At 45.0% G+C, this 20469-nt stretch overlaps 1 gene segment (V, D, J or C); it reads right to left on the reverse strand.

Annotated features, from left to right (window-relative positions):
* Positions 1-10761: 10761 nt before the first annotated feature.
* LOC117521341 lies at positions 10762-11327 on the reverse strand (the record flags this gene model as incomplete). The annotated part of the segment is given in 2 exon segments: positions 10762-11108; positions 11197-11327. Coding segments are annotated over 2 exon segments (393 nt in total), but the record flags the coding sequence as incomplete, so codon positions are not given.
* Positions 11328-20469: the final 9142 nt, after the last annotated feature.

Here is a 20469-nt window from a genome sequence, read left to right on the forward strand (position 1 = left end):
CTCTCTGCTCCTTCATCCTTCTCTTTCCAGTCTCTTTAGAGAGAAGCTCCACTGTTTTCAAGGGGAGAAAGTCACATGGTAACAACAAGTTTCTGTACATAATCTGAATGTGTCCTTTACCATTTTCTGGTTGGATTTCATACTCTGGACTATCTGGGTGTTTCTTCTGGGTCACTACATACACTTTGTCTTCCCAGAACGATCTCAGTTTTCCCGGCCCACCTTTCTCTGTTAAGTTCTGAACAAGTACTCTGGATCCAGGGAGTAAACACAGATCTTCTTGTCCTGCAGAGCTTTACCTCTCATCCCTTCTTTGTTTGCAGCTTTGGAGGCCAATTTATAAGCTTCAGTCATTTTCACCCTCCACTGTTCAGCAAAGTCCTGGTGAGATGAGCTCTGTTCGTTTGTCATTAGACCAAACATCAGATCAGTGGGCAACTTTGGACTGCAACCAAATAACAGGACATATGGGGCATCCCCCGTAGCCTCACTGTGCGCAGCTGGAGGAATGAACCACTTTTGCCAAAGAGGTCTTCCAGTCTGCTTTCGCCACTTCAGGCACATTTCTGAGCATTGCCAACAAAGTACGATTAAGTCTCTCCACCTGTCCATTCCCTTGGAGGTGGTAGGGTGTTGTTCGGGACCTCTGCACACCACTTTACTCCTGGACCTTTGCAAACAGTTTATTTTGAAACTCCTTACCCTGGTCATGATGAAGACGTGCGGAAAAACCAAATCTGAGGGCAAAATTTCCAAATATCTTCTCGGCAGCAGTGTGGGCAGCTTTGTTACGACGGGGATCAGCCAAAGGCAAAGCGGGCAAAGTCCTCCCTGATCACACTCATCACTCTCTCCACCACTAGCTTGCCCATGTTTTCGTGGAGTTCTCTGGGATGCTGTTTTTCTGTAAAGCAGTTTGTCTCCTATGGACAGTTTGTGTTTTAGTCTGAACAGAGCAACAGTTTTACTGTTCAGCTGATTCCCACCTTTTGGCCATTGATTTGACGCCACATACACAACACCTCTCCAAACACAGAATCTTCCTCCTGAGCCGCTTTGAGCACCGCTTTTGGTTTTTTCAGTTACTGAGGTGACTTCTCCATCTGCTTCACTAATGAGAGTGGAAATGGTGACCAGGCAGAACCATGGCTCATTTTCTTGGGACTTTTACTGCCTGCACCACACAGTGCATTACCTCAGGATTAACATCCTGTGTGCACTTGTTCATATATTGCTCCATATCTAAGTGCATACGTGAGAGACTATCTGCACCCCTATTGGCTTTCCCAGGGTGATACTTCATCACAAACTGGAAATCAGCTCATTCTGCCACCAATCTCTGCATGGTGGTATTTAACTTAGCAGTGGTGAGCACATAAGTAAGGGGATTATTGTCTGTTTAGACAGTAAATGGTGGCGAATAATACAGATAATCCTGAAACCTCTCACATATGGCCCTTCAGAGTAAGAAACTCCATCTTCCCTGAATGAAGATGGTAGTTCTTCTCAGGGTTTGTAAGAATCCTGGAGCCATACGCTATCACCATGAGCTTGTCCTGTTGCCATTGATACAGCACCACCCCAAGCCCCTCCTGTGAAGCATCACAGTGCACAATAAAAGGCTCTTTGAAATCTGGGTAACTGAGCACTGGGGGCTGGGAGAGAAAGTCAATAAGTTGGCCAAAAACTATATGATGCTCAAGGTGCCACTTGATCATATGGGATAAAGGATGTTGACCAAAACCCCTTTGTTTTCTTTTTAAACCTGTCTCTTGGAGGTCAGTTTTACTTGGTCTTTGCAGTCATTATTAAGGAGGTATTGAAGAGGCTCAGATATACGGGAGAAGGTTGGAATATAAGCTGCAGTAACAGGAAATAAAACCAAGCAGCTTTCTCAGTTCTCCCACAGTGGTGGGTTGCTGATGTTTTAAAGCCTGCACAGGGACAATGTCAGCAGGGTCCATAGTACAGCCCTCTTTAGGAACTAGTTTGCCACGGAACCGTACCTGCTGCTTGAATAACTCAAACCTTCAGGGAGTAAGCTTCACCCCAACGGTGCAGGATGTTCCTCAGGTCACACAATTGATCTTCAAAAGTCTGTGAATGGACAAGGTTATCATGGAGGTAATGCAGATAAATATCATCCCTGAACCCCCACAAACACTCCTCCATAGATCTGTGGAATACTGCTGGTGCTGAGGACAAGCCAAATGGAATTCTTACCCATTCATCCAAACCCCATGGTGTAACAAATGCCGTGAGGGAACAACTGTACTCTTCCAGGAAGCCCTGGTGATACGCCTTCCCTTGGTCGAGGACTGAAAACCAGGCACTTCGTTTCAGACTATGTAGCATATCCTGTATGTGTTGGATTGGATGTCGATCGGGTCTTGACTTTTTATTCAGCTCTCTGAAGTCGCAACACAAACTCAGTCCTCCATCCTTTTTCCGGACACAGACTATTGGACTAGAATATGATGACTTAGATTTAGTGATCCAGACCCTGTTTAACAAATCTTCCAGGTATTCTTTTACTTCTTTATGAAGTTCCCTGAGGACTGAGATGTAAGTCTTCTTCACAGGAATGGGGTCATTCAGTCTTATTTTTAGCTGTAAAGAGGGAATTGTCCCTCCATCGTAGTCATCACAGGAAAATGTTTGTCTTTCCTCCGTGAACAGCTGCCTAACTTGTTCCTGAGGTAATTAAGTGGAACTGGGGGATCTCAAATGTCCGTTGCTTCCCTAACATCACCATCCACTTCTGTCCTTCCACCTCTTCCTTTATCACTCGGCCTGTGACCTCCCACCCCCGGCTCACAGTAGTGGGTCTGATGTCGGCAGGATTGATGGTCTGAACTCTCTGTCTGTCCTAAAATAGTCTTTGCTGGCAGTTGAATATCATAGTTCGAATATCGTAGTTCTATTTGTGACTGGTATTTTAAACACAGACTGATTTCTCTTCTGCATCTTCACCCCCCCCACTCTGCACCTGCAGTCCCTCTGCTAGTTGGGGACACTGACTTGGCTCAAACAGAACATCTTGTGTGTCTGTAAGTGTACCTGCTCTAACACAACACTGAACTGCTTTAGTTTGGCCGGCTGGAATAGTGATGAACCCACTGCCAACTTTTACTAGGTCTTCCCCCAGCCTGTCCTCCTCACTCCACATCACCTGCAGGAACACCTCTGTTTTCTTACAATCGAATGAGAAGGCGGCACTAATAGTTGCACTGATGGCACAAGGGGTTCAATACCCATCTGAAGGACACACGCAGTCACGTTAAACCCAATAATCAGTTGCTCTGCTACCCCATCTTCATTTGCTGCTAACACAGGAACGAGCAGCTCCACCTGTTGGCCACTATCAGTCGTCAACTTAAAGGTAACCTCAACCCACCCTACAAATGGAATTGCCGTCTGGTTTACTGCCCTCACATTCAGGATACTTGTGCCCACCAATTCAGAAACGGTAGTATGTGGCATGTGTTCTTGTGTCCAGTTGTCAATCATTAGCTGACCTGTGACCCAGTGTCCCACAGAGCTTTTGTCTCCACATCAATGAGGAAACATGTTATAACCTACTTTTTCCCAATTAAACTGAGCATCTGTGATTTTTGACGAGGGGACAATAGACAGACACTGACTGTTTCTTCTTCCTGGGGACCTTCTGCTTTAGCTGTGAGCATTAACTCGAACCTTTGAATACTGTCTCTGACCAGTTATACAGATCCAGCGTGTGAACTTGTGAAGGTGTGGTTGATATCGTACTAGCGTCCTTGTCTACCTGCCCAGTCCAACACTCTCTTGACATGTGCCCATTCACCCCACATTTAAAACAGTGGTCACACTGATCTCTATTGTTAGTGTACTGACAACTTCTACAGACATGTCTCACCCTCACTCTTGGGCTGTGCTGCTCTTCATTGTCCAGCTCTCTGGATGCCACCAAAAGTCTCTTTCAGCTCAACAGCCCGAAACAAGAAGTTCTGTGGTGATTCATTACTGTCCTGCGTGAGGTTTATCAGATGATTATACAAGTCGGTGGAACTGTCCTCTTTATAATGTCCTCACAGAAGTGTACGCAGTTAAGATAGTGTGATCTGACTTAATGTCCATCATATCAAGTAAACTCAGTCCAGGACTCTAACAACAGCCTGACTGTGTTCTTTCTTTAGGCCAATATCAGTATGGTGAATCAAGTTAGAAGAGGGCAACTTGTCTTTTTGACCCAAATAGGTGGCGCTGCGCGACACGAGTGGCAGCCTCTCCAGTAGCTCCGTCTGTAGTTCCTCCTTGTAAGTTAGTACACACGTCTGGTGTGAATACATTATTATATCCGTTGGATATGTGCACTTCATACACGCGGGCCAGCACAGAATATTGTTTATTCTTGGGAAGAACTGCTGGCCTTACGGCCGAAGGGACGTGAAGGCATTGTACACACAGTCCCGGAGTAGCTGAGGCGGAAGTATTGGGCCGGCGCCAGGCTAAAGGCTAAGAACACGGCGAAGCGGCGATATAAACCCTCGGTTCCGTCGGTGGTCATGGGGAATGTTAACTCACTGACCAACAAATCCGATGAGCTGGCGGGACTGGTGAAGAATCAGAGGCTCTACAGGGAGTGTAGTCTACTGTGTTTCACGGAGACATGGCTCACTAGCGATACTCTGGATGCTAACGTGGAGCCACCTGGATTCACCATGCTGAGAGCGGACAGGGACACAACGCGAAGCGGCAAGCGTAAAGGCGGGGAACTCGCACTGTTTATTAACAACAGATGGTGCAACCCTAGTCATGTAAACATAAAGGAGATTGTCTGTTGTCGGGACATTGAACTGATGGCGGTGAGTCTCCGACTGTATTACATGCCGAGGGAGTTCACACACGCCATCTTTACATGTGTTTACATTCCTCCACGGGCTGTCGCGCAGGTGGCGTGTGACGTCATCCACTTCACCATCGCAGCGCTGCAGACAGAACACCCTGAGGCTTTCTTCGCGATCTCTGGTGATTTTAATCATGTTACACTGAACTCCACTCTCCCTGCTTTTCATCAGTTTGTGGACTGTCCCACCAGAAAGAGCAGATCTATTGATCTGATGTATGCCAACGTGAGGGAAGCATACACAGCTACTCCACTACCACCACTGGGAAAATCAGATCACAATCTGGTTTTTCTACAGCCTCAGTACAAACCACTGGTACTGAGGCAGCCCATTATTACACGCTCATTCAGAGTCTGGTCTCCTGAGGCAGAAGAAGCCCTCAGGGACTGCTTCGAGACTACGGACTGGAGCGTGCTGCAGGACACACATGGGACAGTTCATCATGGGACATTGCTGTTCCCATAAAAACTGTACGTTGCTTTCCAAACAACAAGCCCTGGATCACCAGCGATGTCAAGAATCTTCTAAACCAAAAGAAGAGGGCGTTCAGAGACGGAGATGGGTCAGAGCTTAGACGTGTACAGCGGGAACTAAAGGCTCGCCTTAAAGAGGCCAAGGAGTCCTACAGGAAGAAGGTGGAGAGAAAGCTGCAAGACAACAACATGGAGGTGGTCTGGGATGCAATGAAAACCATCACAGGCTGCAAAAACAGCAGCTGCAGCCAAGTAGATGGGGGTGTGGACAGAGCAAACCAGTTTAACGACTTCTTTAACAGGTTTGATTGTTCTACCTCTGCAAACCCCCCATCAACCCTTCCCACAGCAGTTATCACTTCATCACCATCAAAACCCCCAGCAGATCAGCCCTCACCCTCACCATCATCATCACCGTCAGCATCAAAACCCACAGTAGATCAGCCCTCACCCTCACCACCATCATCGTCACAGTCAGCCGGAACAAACACCCACTCTCACCGCCCTCCCTCCTTCACGGTAGACCAGGTCACGAGAGAGCTAAGGAGACTCCACCCGAGGAAGGCAGCAGGCCCGGATAAAGTGTGTCCTAGAATGCTTAAGGCCTGCGCCAACCAACTGGGGGAGCCCCTCCAGCATGTTTTCAACCTGAGCCTGCATCTCGGAAAGGTCCCAGTCACGTGGAAGACATCCTGTGTCATTCCAGTTCCTAAGAAGGCACACCCGAAGGAGCTGAATGACTACAGGCCGGTCGCTTTGACATCCCACGTGATGAAGACCATGGAGCGACTGCTGCTGAGCGTCCTCAGACCTCAGGTTAGACATGCTGAGGACTCACTGCAGTTTGCATACAGGGAGAAGGTGGGAGTGGAGGATGCCATCCTCTACCTCCTTCACAGGGCCCACTCTCATTTGGACAGGGGTAACAGCGCTGTGAGGGTCATGTTTTTTTACTTCTCCAGTGCCTTCAACACCATCCAGCCCCTGCTACTGAGAGACAAGCTCATGGAGATGGAGGTGGACACTCATCTGGTCACCTGGATCACTGATTATCTAACTGGAAGACCACAATACGTTAGATTCAGTAACTGCACCTCGGACACAGTGATCAGCAGCACTGGAGCACCACAAGGAACCGTGCTCTCTCCAGTTCTGTTCACTCTGTACACATCAGACTTCAATTACCGAGTTGTAATTGAAGTCGTGCTACATGCAGAAGTTTTCGGACGACACTGCTATTGTGGGATGTGTGTGAGAGGGACAGAAAAGAGAGTACAGGGACCTGATACAGGACTTTGTGGAGTGGTGCAAATCAAACCACCTGCAGCTGAACATTACCAAAACAAAGGAGATGGTAGTGGACTTTAGAAGGTCCAGGCCCACTCTGCAGCCAGTCTCAATTGAGGGGGTCGATGTGGAGATGGTCCGGTCTTACAAATATCTGGGGACACTTATGGACGATAGATTGGACTGGTCAGCCAATACTGACACCCTCTACAGGAAGGGACAGAGCAGACTGTACTTCCTGAGGAGGTTAGGATCCTTCAGGATCTGCCATAAACTCCTGCGAATGTTCTACCAGTCTGTGGTAGCCAGTGTCCTCTTCTCTGTGGTGGTCTGCTGGGGGAGCAGCATGAAGAGGAGGGACGCCGGGCGACTGGACAGGCTGGTGAGGAAAGCTGGTTTAGTGCTGGGAACAGAGCTGGAGACACTAACATCAGTGGCAGAGTGAAGGACCCTCAGTAAACTGCTGGCCATTATGGAAAATGTTGAGCATCCTCTGCACAGCGCCATCATCAGGCAGAGGAGCTCATTCAGAGGCAGACTGCTGTCCCAGTCCTGCCACACAGACAGATTTAGGAAGTCTTTTGTCCCTCAGGCCATCAGACTGTTTAACTCTTCCCAACACAGCAAAAAATAATCCTGTGATACATCTGATTAGACCTTTTATTGCTTTTTTTGCACTACCAACAATGTTTACACTGTTTACTTCTTTGCACAACCTACACTGTTTATATTGTGTACTGTTTACATCTGCACTACCTCCTTATTACTGCATTATTACACTATATTTACTCCTCCGTTATATTCTGTGAGACTGGATGCTGACAAAATTTTATTTTTAGTTTAGTTAGTGGTTTTTATTGAGTGATCTATCTTCTTTTATTTATTTAATCTTATTTGTGTGTCTGGTGTAATGTGCAAGCTGCTGGATACCTTGAATTTCCCTCTGGGATCAATAAACTATCTATCTACCATCTCTCTATCTATCTATCTATCTCTCTATCTCTCTCCCCAATCTGCCCGTTGATCCTGAACTTTGATTTAATGGTCACTTCTGGAACAAGGTGCACTGAGGGGCAGCAGGTTGTACCAGAGCAGGGTGACTTGAATAAATGAGCAGGGTTGTGTCAGGAAGGGTCTCCAAAAAAAAAAAAAAGCCAACATATTTGCTAGTCGTAAATTTAATTTCCATACCGTATGGGTTGAGGCTTTGGTGAACAGCGACCACCACTGGTGGTGTTGCCCAGCAGGGTGCCTGTGCAAATTGGGCTACTGATGGGCAGTGAAGAAGAATAGGAGGGGGACATGTCCAGAGACACAGCGAGAAGAGGAAAACGAGAAGGATGAAAATGAGTCTGGACTCTAAATGTTGGCAGTTTGAAGGGTAAAGGGAGAGAGCTGACTGATATGGAGAGGAGAAAGGCAGACATATTGTCTGTTTCAGAGACCAAGTGAAAGGAAAGTAAGAGCAGGGGCATAGGAGCTGGGTTCAAGTTCTATCATGTTGTGGATGGGAGGAGAAATGGTGTTGGGGTCATTTTAAAGGAAGAGTATGTGAAGAGTGTGTTGGAGGTGAAGCACGTGTCTGACAGTGTGATGAGTGTGAAGTTGGAACCAGAAGGGGTGTTGATGAATATCATCAGTGCATATGCCCCATATGCCCTTTGTGAGATGGAGAAAGATTTCTGAGTTAGATGAGGTGGTGGAAAGTGAACCCAAGCATGAGAGAGTTGTGATAGGACCAGACGTAAATGGACATGTTAATGAAGGGAACAGAAGTGACGAGAAAGTAATGGGTAGATATGGTGTCAAGGATAGGACTGTGGAAGAGTAGATGAAAGTAAATATTTGGGAAAAAAAAATGGAAATGGACAGGTTAGACAGACTGAAGGCACCAAACTTGCGGTGCGGAGGTAACAGACAATCGTGAGGCAGAAGTGTGGTTCAAAATACAAACAGACTTCAGGTTCATGGTGTGGCAAAGATCAGAAAAACAAGCAACATCAAAAAACGGTGAGGCAAACAAGATAGACATAAAAGGTGAGGACGGAAATGGAATTCAACAAAGTGGCAGAGAACAGAGGGACAGTGAGGGCTTAAATACCGGGCAGGGTAATCAGGGCGTGAATGTGAAACAGGTGCAGAGAAAGTTCTGGGAGGGGTCATGACAGCAAGACAAAGATGAGTGAAGGAAGGTGCAAGAAAGTGCAGTGAGGGAAAAACAAAGCAGGAGAAATTAGTCACAGAAAAACCAATGGCGGATAACATAAAACCAACAATAATTAACCCGAACAGAAGAAAGAGGCAAACTGGGAAGTAAAGTGACAAACTTAAAAAGAGGACTAGAAAATAAAAGATGACTAAACTAGAACGGAACTCACAATGGCAGAAGGATAACAGATTATGCAACGAATGACTGCACAAAAAATAAAATACAGAGAGCAAACCAGTGACAAAGCATTACACAAAGAAAAGAGAGAAACAGAACGAAAATAAGACATAAATGACCAAAGTGTAATCGTATGAAAAATAAATTAGCAGAATACTCAGAAAGAACCTTGAACCAAATAGGAGACAAACCCAGATATGCACTCCGGGCTGAGGCAGAATCTGACATAAATATTTTACTGATGGGATTGGAAGAATTTTTCATGTTGACACTGAAATCAACAGCAATCAAGATCTTACATCACCTGATTAGAAATAAACTCATCAAATTCATCTGTGTATCTGGAAGACTGGCCCTAAAGCCTGGAATCAGTGACAAAATGACATGACTGAAATTCCTCTAATCATGACTGCTTGTGGAAACCTGAGAGGGGCAAAGAACCAGATGTACAAATGAGCTAAATTTAGGACCTCCATGAGCCATTTAGTTGAAGAAAGGTTGTAAATTAAAGCCAACGCCTCACCTTGCGTAGCATCACTGGCAACATGACTAAATATGGAAACCATTTTCCAAAATTAGGTCACCACTCCACAATGATTTCAAGGACGCAACAACCACCCAAGGGAGTCAGTCAAGTGGGACTCCCTCTGCTGGTGGGATAGTTGTCTTATATTGATGAAACCTGGACTAAGGACCTCACTGGGCTTATTAACTCAAACATTCAGTGAGAACAGAGAAGCTGTGCGATGGACAGAAACATGAAATGACTGAATTGGTGTTCAGATGTTCTGGTGAACATCATGGACATGGCAGGACCAGGCTGGTCTGAGGGACATTGAGATAAGAGGTTTGGAGATGCTGCGACCAATTGTCTCAAACAAATCTTTCAGTCTTCAAGAGATGAAAAACTGCACAGTTGGGTTCAGGTCTGGAGATTGATTTGGCCAATTGAGATCCTTCTACGTTTTCCTCCTGGTTTTATTTTCAACACCTCAATATATTTTACGAGGTCTATTAGAAAAGTATCCGACCTTATTATTTTTTTCAAAAACCGTATGGATTTGAATCACGTGTGATTGCGTCAGACAAGCTTGAACCCTCGTGCGCATATGTGAGTTTTTTTCACACCTGTCGGTTGCGTCATTCGCCTGTGAGCAGGTTTTGAGTGAGTAGTGGTCCAGCCCCCTCGTCGGATTTTCATTGTCAGGAAATGGCGGAATGATTTGGGCTTTTTTTCCATCAGAATTTTTTCAGAAACTGTTAGAGACTGGCAGCTGGAAACCATTAGAAAAACTTATCTGGCTTTCGGTGAAAATGTTACGGGCTTGGTAGAGAATAAGGAGTGTTATGGTCACTTTAATGATTTTTGTAATCGTTTCCATGGTTCCATTTTCTATGGTTTTTGATAAAAAAATGTCTGATACTTTTCTAATAGACCTCGTATATTAGAAAATATTTTTTGATACTGAAGTACATTCAGTGTGAGATAATTGGGTGCTTTTGCATTTGTCATATTTTAATGGGAGAACTTTCATTTGCGTAATTTTCTGGTAAAATATCAGTACTTTTACTCAACTGTTTCAAGTACTTCAACTGACACTGATCAGGACTGAAGCGGAACAACATGAGACTCCCTCTAGTGGTGGTTGTATAGTGTTTTTGCACAGTGACTCCATCTAGTGGTGGTTGTGTAGTGTTTTTGCACACTGACTCCCTCTAGTGGTGGTTGTGTAGTGTTTTTGTCCTCTCTTTTGCTGCTTGCTGTCACTGTGGGCTGCAGAGCACAGTAGTACACAGCAGAGTCTCGCAGCTGCAGCTTCTGGATCTTCAGATCAACCGATGTCTTTTTGACTTCAGCATCAAATCTCTCTTTGTTGAACTCTGCAGCATTTTGTCCTCCTCCAAAACTGAAACGTTTCAGCATAAACTTTAGAGAACCATTTAGTTCTTGTTGGTACCAGAACAAATAATTATTTGTGTCACTGGTTTCAAAGGAACATTGAAGTGTGACGTGGTGTCCTTCAGCAGCAATGACATCTGCTGTGCGCTGGATCACTCTGTCTTCTCCTTTACACTCTGGGGAAGAACAGAACATGCAGAGGAAGAGATGAATCAATAAAGATGATTGATTAAAGGAGAAGAATCAGTAGGTTTAAAGAGTTACCGAGCCAGAGAGTCAGAATCAGGATGTTTGTCAGCCAGTGTTTCATGTCTGCAGTGAGAGGGGAGGAGAGAGAGGAAGAACACTGAGACTCTGAACCATCTGGACCTTCATCTACATCTGTTGGTGAACCGTCAACATGACATCATCCACTGATGGCAAACAGTCTGTGGCTCCCTCTAGTGGTCGTTTTTAAGCATTTTATTTTGGTGTAAATGTTGGTGCCAATGAGAATCAGCACTGTTTTTGAGTTTCGGAATCTGAATAACAGTCGTTATTGAAAGAAAATGTGTGATTGGTGGAACAGTGGAAGGAGAACTCCACCTGTGACCACAAAGTTTGTGAGAAAAACAGAGCGACTGCCATCAGTACAGAAGGATGGAACAGGATGTCATCAGCAAAAGGGAGAATGTTGTGTTGCCAAATGATGTGACAGAAAGCCAACATTTAAATTGTACTGAGACCCTCGGATTGACCCCTGTGGTACACCACAGCAAACTGGATCTTCTTAGTGATGAATATTTGAGTGAGCCACAGCTTCGTCTCCTTCCTCAGTCATTTTGTCTCATTTTCTCTTTCTTCAGTTGTCGGTTAAATGTCCTCGACCTTCATCTCAGGAAGTGACACTGATGCTCCGTCGCTCTCGTCACAATAAAATGTTTGTCTTCAAACACGTCAGTGTGTCAAATAGTTCCAAGTATCACATGTTGGACCGTTTTTGTATTTTGATTTGTGGTTGAATCGGTGGAACAGTTTGAATGAGGAGCTAAAGGGATCTCCAAGCAGGAGGCACTTTAAAAGGTTCTACAAAAATATGATATTCACCAGGTTCAGGGATGAATGTGGATGAAGATAACGGCCTGTTTACTGTGTATTGATTTGGTTTACAACAACAGCAATCAGCTGACTGACGGGTACGTTTCAACAACATTCATGGTCTGATTGAGTTATTGATGAGTCAAATATACCAAAAGTAATTCTTCAAACAGTAACTTTTAAAAAGCAGTTGATTACAAGTACAATTATTTAAAGTAACTGTCAGTACAATTACTTCAAATACAACTATGTTTGGACCCAAATCTGGTTGACGCTCGTCTGTTCCTTTGAGTTTTACATCAGACAGATGACAACGATTCATTCATTTTCTATACCTGACTATTCTAATTCAGGGACACGGTGGCTGGTTCAAATCCCAGCAGTCAGAAGGAGAGAGGCGGAGTCACCCTGGAAATACTGCTGTCCAGTCCATTGCACAATTACAAAGATCTATATATATAAAATACTGAGTTATCTGTTCCACACACAGGTAACAGAGTTGAGTTTTGTCCATGTCATTGTGTATTTCCTGTCCCTTTAGTTAAGGTGCGGTAAGTTGCGTTGCATTGTTTATGTTGTCGTCATTAATTTTCAGAGCCGTTTGTGACATTTATGAGACTCAAGTGAATGATGATAAAAGGTGACAGCAGGTCGTATCACTGCAGCACTCTGGGATATATCATGTTCTTACTATCTCTGCAGATGTTTCTTAACTCGTCCGTTTTGCACTTTTTACGATTTAACGCCCATCGCTTCTTGGGAGGCGTATCGACAGTCTGCCAGTCAGCATGCCGCACACAGCAGGTACATCTTATTTGAAGAAACACACCTCTTAACTCGCTCACGGTGTGCGCTGACCCGTTTGGATTCTAATTAAAGTGTACCCTAACCAGCCGCTACTATGTAGTAAGTAAAGTGTGATGCTGCTACCTGACCTGAACACCACGTGAACTGTGAAAATAAGGGCTCCAGTGAGCGGGTCGTGATCTAACATATAAGGATGACCGTGTGTGTGTTCCAGCCTCAGGGCCCCAGTGACCATAGCAAGTTTGGTGTCGATTGCTTATTACTGTGGCTGTGCATAGTGTGCACACACACATATGGTCAGCTCAGACACTCTTCAACTGCTTTCCTGGGTTCAGGTCAGGGGGGCAACAGCTCCAGCAGGGGACCCCAGACTTCCCTTTCCCAGGCCACATTGACCACCTCTGACTGGGGGATCCCGAGGCGTTCCCAGGCTAGTGTGGAGATATAATATCTCCACCTAGGCCTGGTTATTCCCTGGGGTCTCCTCCCAGATGGACCTGCCTGGAACGCCTCCCTAGGAAGGCACCCAGGGGCATCCTTACCAGGTGCCTGAACCACCTCAGCTGGCTCCCTTCAACACGAAGGAGCAGCGACTCTACTCCAAGCTCCCCACGGATGACCAAACTTCTCACCTTACCCTCCTGAGGAAGCCCATTTTGGCCGCTTGTACCTACGATCTAGTTCTTTTGGTCATGACCCAACCCTCATGACCATAGGTGAGAGTAGGAATGAAAATTGACCAGTAGATCGGGAGCTTCACCTTTTGTCTCAGCTCCCTTTTTTTCACAACAGTATGGCAGAGCGACTGCAACACCGCCCCTGCTGCCCCGATTCTCCGGCCAATCTAACACGCCATTGTCCCCTCACTCATGAACAAGACCCCGAGGTATTTGAACTCCTTCACTTGGGGCAAGACCTCATTCCCTACCCAGAGTAGGCAATCCATCAGTTTCTTTCTGAGATCCATGGCCTCAGACTTAGAGATGTTGATCCTCATCCCAGCTGCAAACCGATCCAGTGAGTATTGGAGGTCACAGGCCAATGAAACCAACAGGACCACATCATCTGCAAAAAGCAGCGAGACCGCGAGCCCACCAAACCAGAAACCATCCTCCCCCGACTACGCCTCAATAGCCTGTCCATACGGTCGGCTTTGTATGTAAATTCAAAAAACTTTATTTGTCCCCAATTAGCAATTCAAACACCAAGAGCAGCAATATTTCAAACAACAAAAATGAATGAATGAATAAATAAAATACCTGAATAAATAAATATCAACACAATTAAGTGCTTCAGAAGTAAAACAGTTGTATCATAAGCACATTATTAGGGGATTGCAAACAAAATTCACTCCTGCCAGGTGAAAAAAAAAGGTTGAAGGATTAAGAGGAGTCAAAGAGGTGCACAGCCCTGGGAACAAAGGCTGTTCTTCTCCTCTGTCTCTTGGACCCAGGGCACTGAAGTCGGCGTCCAGTCTGTGTTTTTATTTTTTGTTTGTTTGCGTTTTATACACTTTTTCAATTCAATTAATTGTCCTTTCTATATCACCAAATCACCACAAAGTTGTCTCAAGGTGCTTCACACAAGTAAGGTCTAACCTTACCAACCCCCAGAGCAAGAACACAGGTGACAGTGGTAAGAAAAAAACTCCCTCTGATGATTTGAGGAAGAAACCTCAAGCAGACCAGACTCAAAGGGGTGACCCTCTGCTTGGGCCATGACACAGACACAGTTGACAAAACAAATACACAGGACATTTTTGTCTTTTGTTTCTATCTGCACCTGTGTGAGTGACAATCTCTGCTGCATTTGTTGCACGTGCACTGTGATGCCTGCTGAGGCTGCTGTTGTCACTCCTTCCTCCTCGCTCGTTGCTCAGTGAGGTCTTGGTTCTTCTGTTGCTCAGCCCTCTGTGCACTTCCTCTGACAGGGAGGTTCCAGGCTGCACGGTCCTCTGCACACTACTCCCACATGTTGACATTGATGCTGCACATTTTCATGTCCTTCTTGCAGACATCCTTGATTTCCAGGCGTGGTCGACCACCCACACGAGTGCCCTCTGCCAGCTCAGTGTACAGTAGATCTTTAAGAATGTGACCCTGATCCATTCTCCTGACGTGGCCAAGCCAAAGAAGGTGCCTATCGCCAAGAATAGAGAACACGCTGCTCAGGCTGTACCCGTCAATGTTAGGGGGAGCAACTGTGCCCTGCGCCGTGACCTTTGTGTTCTTCAGACTGAGTTCAGACTGATGGTCACTATGAACTCCTTACAGGCATGAGAGAGGCGACTAACAAGCTGCTGCAGACCGTCTTCAGTGTGACATCAAGGCTGCATTATCGAAAAAGGCATCTCATGGATGAGTACCTTCACAACCTTGGTCTTTATGTGAAGTCAGGTGATGTTGAAGAGCTGCCCATCGGCCCTGGTGTGAATGTACACTCCCTCACTGCAATCCTTCAAGGTGTACTGGAGGAGCAGGGTTCTGAAGAGCGTTGGCGTAAGGACACAGCCCTGTTTCACCCCAGTGCTAACTGGAAAGGCCTCTGACTGTACTGTGCATGTTCTCATGGAACGATGAGAACATTGCGAGAATACGTGGGGGACAGCTGATCTGCAGGAGCCTGAAGAGTCCACTTCGTCTGACCAAGTCACAAGCCTTGGTCAGGTTGATCAAGACGATGTAGAGTATTTGTTGCTCTTTACAGTTCTCTGATGGTGTGTGTATATATATTATACCCTGAACTAAAATATAAATGCAACATTTTTGCTTTTGCTCCCATTTTTCATGAGCTGAACTCAAAGATCTTAAACATTTTCTATATACACAAAAGAATACTCAAATATTGACAAATCTATATATCTAAATCTATATCTGTTAGTGAGCACTTCTCCTTTGCTGAGATAATCCATCTCACCTCACAGGTGTGCCATATCAAGATGCTGATCAGACAGCATGATTATTGCACAGGTGTGCCTTAGGCTGGCCACAATAAAAGGCCACTCTGAAATGTTCAGTTTTATCACACAGCACAATGCCACAGATGTCACAAGTTTTGAGGGAGCGTGCAGTTGGCATATTGACTGCAGGAATGTCCACCAGAGCTGGTGTTTGCTAATTGAATGTTCATTTCTCTACCATAAGACTTCTCCGTAGGCATCTCAGAAAATTTGGCAGTACATCCAACCGACCTCACAACCACAGACTACGTGTAACCACACAAGCCCAGGACCTCCACATCCAGCATGTTCACCTCCAAGATGGTCTGAAACCAGTCACCCAGACAGCTGCTGCAACAATCGATTTTATTGAGAGCAATGAATTAGATCTACTTCTACTTTGTCAACTGTCCAGATTTGCAGAATGGAAATTCAACAAGGTTTCCCACCAGCTGCAAAAGAGCCAAATGTATGCAGCTGATTTAATTGTATATGTATCTGCAAAAATTCAGAAGATGGCAGCAAAAATACTATCAAAACAAATGTCTGGTGTTTCACAGTGGCTTCAAAATAATCATTTTGCAGCTGGAATTGTTTGTTCTATCTTTTTTCCCTGTTTGATTGTTAGTATTGTATGTCATTGTGTGTGTGTGTGTGTGTGTGTGTGTGTTGCTTTTACTTTTTATATTTACTTTTTATGTTTTTATTCTTTTATTAGCAAGAGGTGGTAAAATCACAAGTCAAAATTTCAATACATCCACTTGGAGAAATGATTCACACTATTAATACCAACATTTTGGCATCAAAATTAAACCTATACGAGGTCTGTTAGAAAAGTATCCGACCTTATTATTTTTTTCAAAAACCATATGGATTTGAATCACATGTGATTGCGTCAGACAAGCTTGAACCCTCGTGCGCATGCGTGAGTTTTTCCACGCCTGTCGGTTGCGTCATTCGCCTGTGAGCAGGTTTTGAGTGAGGAGTGGTCCAGCCCCTTGGAGGATTTTCATTGTCAGGAAATGGCGGATTGATTTGGGCTTTTTTTCCATTAGAATTTTTTCAGAAACTGTTAGAGGCTGGCAGCTGGAAACCATTCGAAAAATTTATCTGGGTTTCGATGAAAATTTTACGGGCTTCACAAAGAATAAGGACTGTTACTACAGCTTTAAGGATGGCTTTAAGGACGCTCGGCGTGCCGCGCTCCGTGCCGCCATCGAGAGCCACAAACCACCGGATCATTTCTAAATGGATGGCTCTGTGGATCCGAGACCATCGTGTGCACTTTCTCTGTTTATCACAAGAGCTGGACATCAGCCATTTTCCGGCAGATTTCACTTTTAACAAGCGATTTTGTCATGGAAAATCGCGTGGAGGCTTCGTGCATCACGACCGATTTGCTGATGGAGCGAGACAGAGGAACACCTCCGTTTTGGTCTCACAGGACGACTTTGAGATGGTGTTCAGACAGCTGTCGGTGGTTTTTCCACCGAGTGATTATCCGAGAAATTGTGGATGTGCCTGGACATGCCAGAACATGTCCCATGAGGCTTCATCACTGCGTTGCTTTGCACCATGCAGCACCACCGCGACGTGCGGAATTCCTCCGCACGTCTGTCTCAATGTGCCGAAAAAGTGCTGATGTCCACGTCTTTTCACAATTCCTGTGCTAGTCAGACGACGTCCCAGATAAAACACAGCATCCAGTTTGGAAATGAACGGCACATTCCACTGTTACAGGAGTTTTTGTCATGGAAAGAGGAGCGGAGGCTTCGCGCATTGCGGCGGTACCGCATGGCGCAAAGCAACGCCGTGATGAAGCCTCACGGGACATGTTCTGGCATGTCCAGGCACATCCACAATTTCTCAGATAATCACTCGATGGAAAAACCACCGACAGCTGTCTGAACGCCATCTCAAAGCCGTCCTGTGAGACCAAAACGGAGGTGGTTTTGTCTCGCTCCAGTAGCGAATCCATCGTGACGCGCGAAGCCTCCGCTCGGCTTTCCATGACAAAATCTCTTGTTAAAAGTGAAATCTGCCAGAAAATGGTTGATGTCCAGCTCTTGTGATAACCAGAGAAACTGCACACGATGGTCACGGATCCAGACAGCCATCTGTTTAGAAATGAAATGGTTGTTCAGCCTGTCGATGGCGGCTTCGGAGCGCGGTGCACCCCACAGCCGCTGGGGGCCGTCCTTAAAGTGACAGTAACACTCCTTATTCTCTACCAAGCCCGTAACATTTTCACTGAAAGCCAGATAAATTTTTCTAATGGTTTCCGGCTGCCAGTCTCTAACAGTTTCTGAAAAAATTCTGATGAAAAAAAAGCCCAAATCATTCCGCCATTTCCTGACAATGAAAATCCTCCAAGGGGGTGGACCACTCCTCACTCAAAGCCTGCTCACAGGTGAATGACACAAGTGACAGGCGTGGAAAAACTCACGCATGCGCACGAGGGTTCAAGCTTGTCTGACGCAATCACACGTGATTCAAATCCATATGGTTTTTGAAAAAAATAATAAGGTCGGATACTTTTCTAATAGACCCCGTATCTTGAAAAAAAAAACCCACCACTTGAATGTAACAAAGTATGGTCTATTTTCAATTATCTGGCTTTTCTGCTATGTGTAAAGTTTGTCCATGCTCTTCAAAAACTTTATAAACACAATTCTTTTCCAAGGCTTTATTTCAGTAACACTGTGTGAGTAACTTAGGAGGAGGCCGTGCTCTTCAAAAATTTTAAAAACATAAACCATTGTCAAAGGTTTTATCAAATACTTTAGCCTGAGATCTTGTTTTTGGCTTGGCCATGACACTTGATTTACTGCAACTTGCCATGCTGTGACTTGAAATTACATGTGTAATTGCATGATCACTGTAATAATACCAGTACTTGTGTAGCTTTTCTGACTTCTCTAAAACAAGTACGACCAAGTCAGGAGGTACAAGGTCTGTTAGAGAAGTATCGGACCTTTTTATTTTTTTCAAAAACCTGATGGATTTGAATCATGTGTGCTTGCATGAGCTAACCTTGAACCTTCGTGCGCATGCGTGAATTTTTTTCACGCCTGTCGATTGTGTCATTTGCTTGTAAGCAGCCTTTGTGTGAGGATGGGTGGAGTCTCTCATCGGATTTTCTTTGCAAGGAAAACGGCGGCCACTGTGTTGAATTCTCACCGGACATGCTGGACTCCGAAAAATGATGCCCACCTCTTCCACCATTCAGAAGATTCAGACGGCTTTCGGTGGCTTTTCAGTTGTGTGACTATCCGAGAAATTGTGGAAGAGGTGAGTATGTCACATGTCGTGTGAGAATTCAACACAGAGGCATGTTTGCTCCGTTAGCAGCTTCGTGCCGAAGCCATCGGCGTGAATTTTGATGCAACTCTTTTCATGGACAAATCTGTCACAGTGGAATGTGCCGAAAAAGTGCTGATGTCCACCTCTTCTGCAATTTCTTGGACAGTCACGCGACGGTCCCACATCACCACAGTGTTCACTTTGGAATGATCCGGTCATTTCAGTATGTTGATGGCCAACCGGAGTGTGGCTCGCTCTCCACCGTTGTGCGGCCGTCTTTAAACCGGTTGTACCGCTCCTTAATCTGTGTGATGCCCAGAGGATCGTCACTGAAAGCCGTCTGAATAATCCGAATGGTTTCTACCTGGCTGTCGCCCAGTTTCTGGCAAAATTTGATGCAGTCGCGCTGCTCCAGTTGTTTTCCTTGGAATGAAAAAACGCCGAGCGCACAGAACACATCCCACACAAAGGCTGCTTACCAGGAAATGACGCAATCAACAGGCGTGGAAAAAATTCATGCATGCAGGTTCAAGGTTGGTTCATGCAAACACACGTGATTCAAATCCATCAGTTTCTGAAAAAAATATAAAGGTCCGATACTTTTCTAACAGACCTCGTATATCATAAACTTGAATGTTGTGTTCAATGCACGGTTCATCAAAACTAATCATGAAGTCAAAACAGTTACATTCTAATATTCTGAAAGATGTTAAAATTACAGAATATATTGCAGTTTTCTTTTTTGCATGGAGTGTTTTTTTTTTTTTTTTTGTCATGGTAGACACCCCCTTCCTATATGAAATATCTCCCAGATTACACAATGCACAATCTCTGAAGTGGATATAAGCATAGTTGAACAATATATATATATATTCTACCATTACCACCTCCTGCTACTTTTATTGTGCTTTTTAATCTTTTACTTCAATTCATTCTGTTTTTCGTGTTGTGTGAAGCACCTTGAGGTGACTCCGTTGTGAATTGGCGCTATATACTGTAAATGAATAAATTTTTTTTTTTTTTTTAATGTTTGCCAGTTCAGCACTGAACAGGGTAAGGATCTGCCTCCTCACAGAGGATCTGGACACTTAAGAGCATTTGGACTAAAAGCCCACACTGTAGTGACCAAACCTCTATTTAGCAGAATGAATCAAACAGCTAAATTAACCTCTGCTGAGGAACTTGTGTGGACAGAGGACAACTGCTCCAAAGTTCACTTTAGTGATGAAAGCAAGTTTAATTCATTTGGGTCAGATGGGAAACATCATGTTTGTCATTAAACTGGGAAAAGACTCAACCCAAAGTGTGTAAAGGAGTCAGTGAAAGGTGGAGGAGGAAGTGTTTCCTGCAGCAGGAGTTGGGCTTCTTATCCAGCTCCATGGCAGAATGAATGCCAGTGTTTATCAGAAGCG

The sequence above is a fragment of the Thalassophryne amazonica genome, chromosome 12 (genome assembly GCF_902500255.1).
Source record: "Thalassophryne amazonica chromosome 12, fThaAma1.1, whole genome shotgun sequence".
Classification (NCBI taxonomy): Eukaryota; Metazoa; Chordata; class Actinopteri; order Batrachoidiformes; family Batrachoididae; genus Thalassophryne; species Thalassophryne amazonica.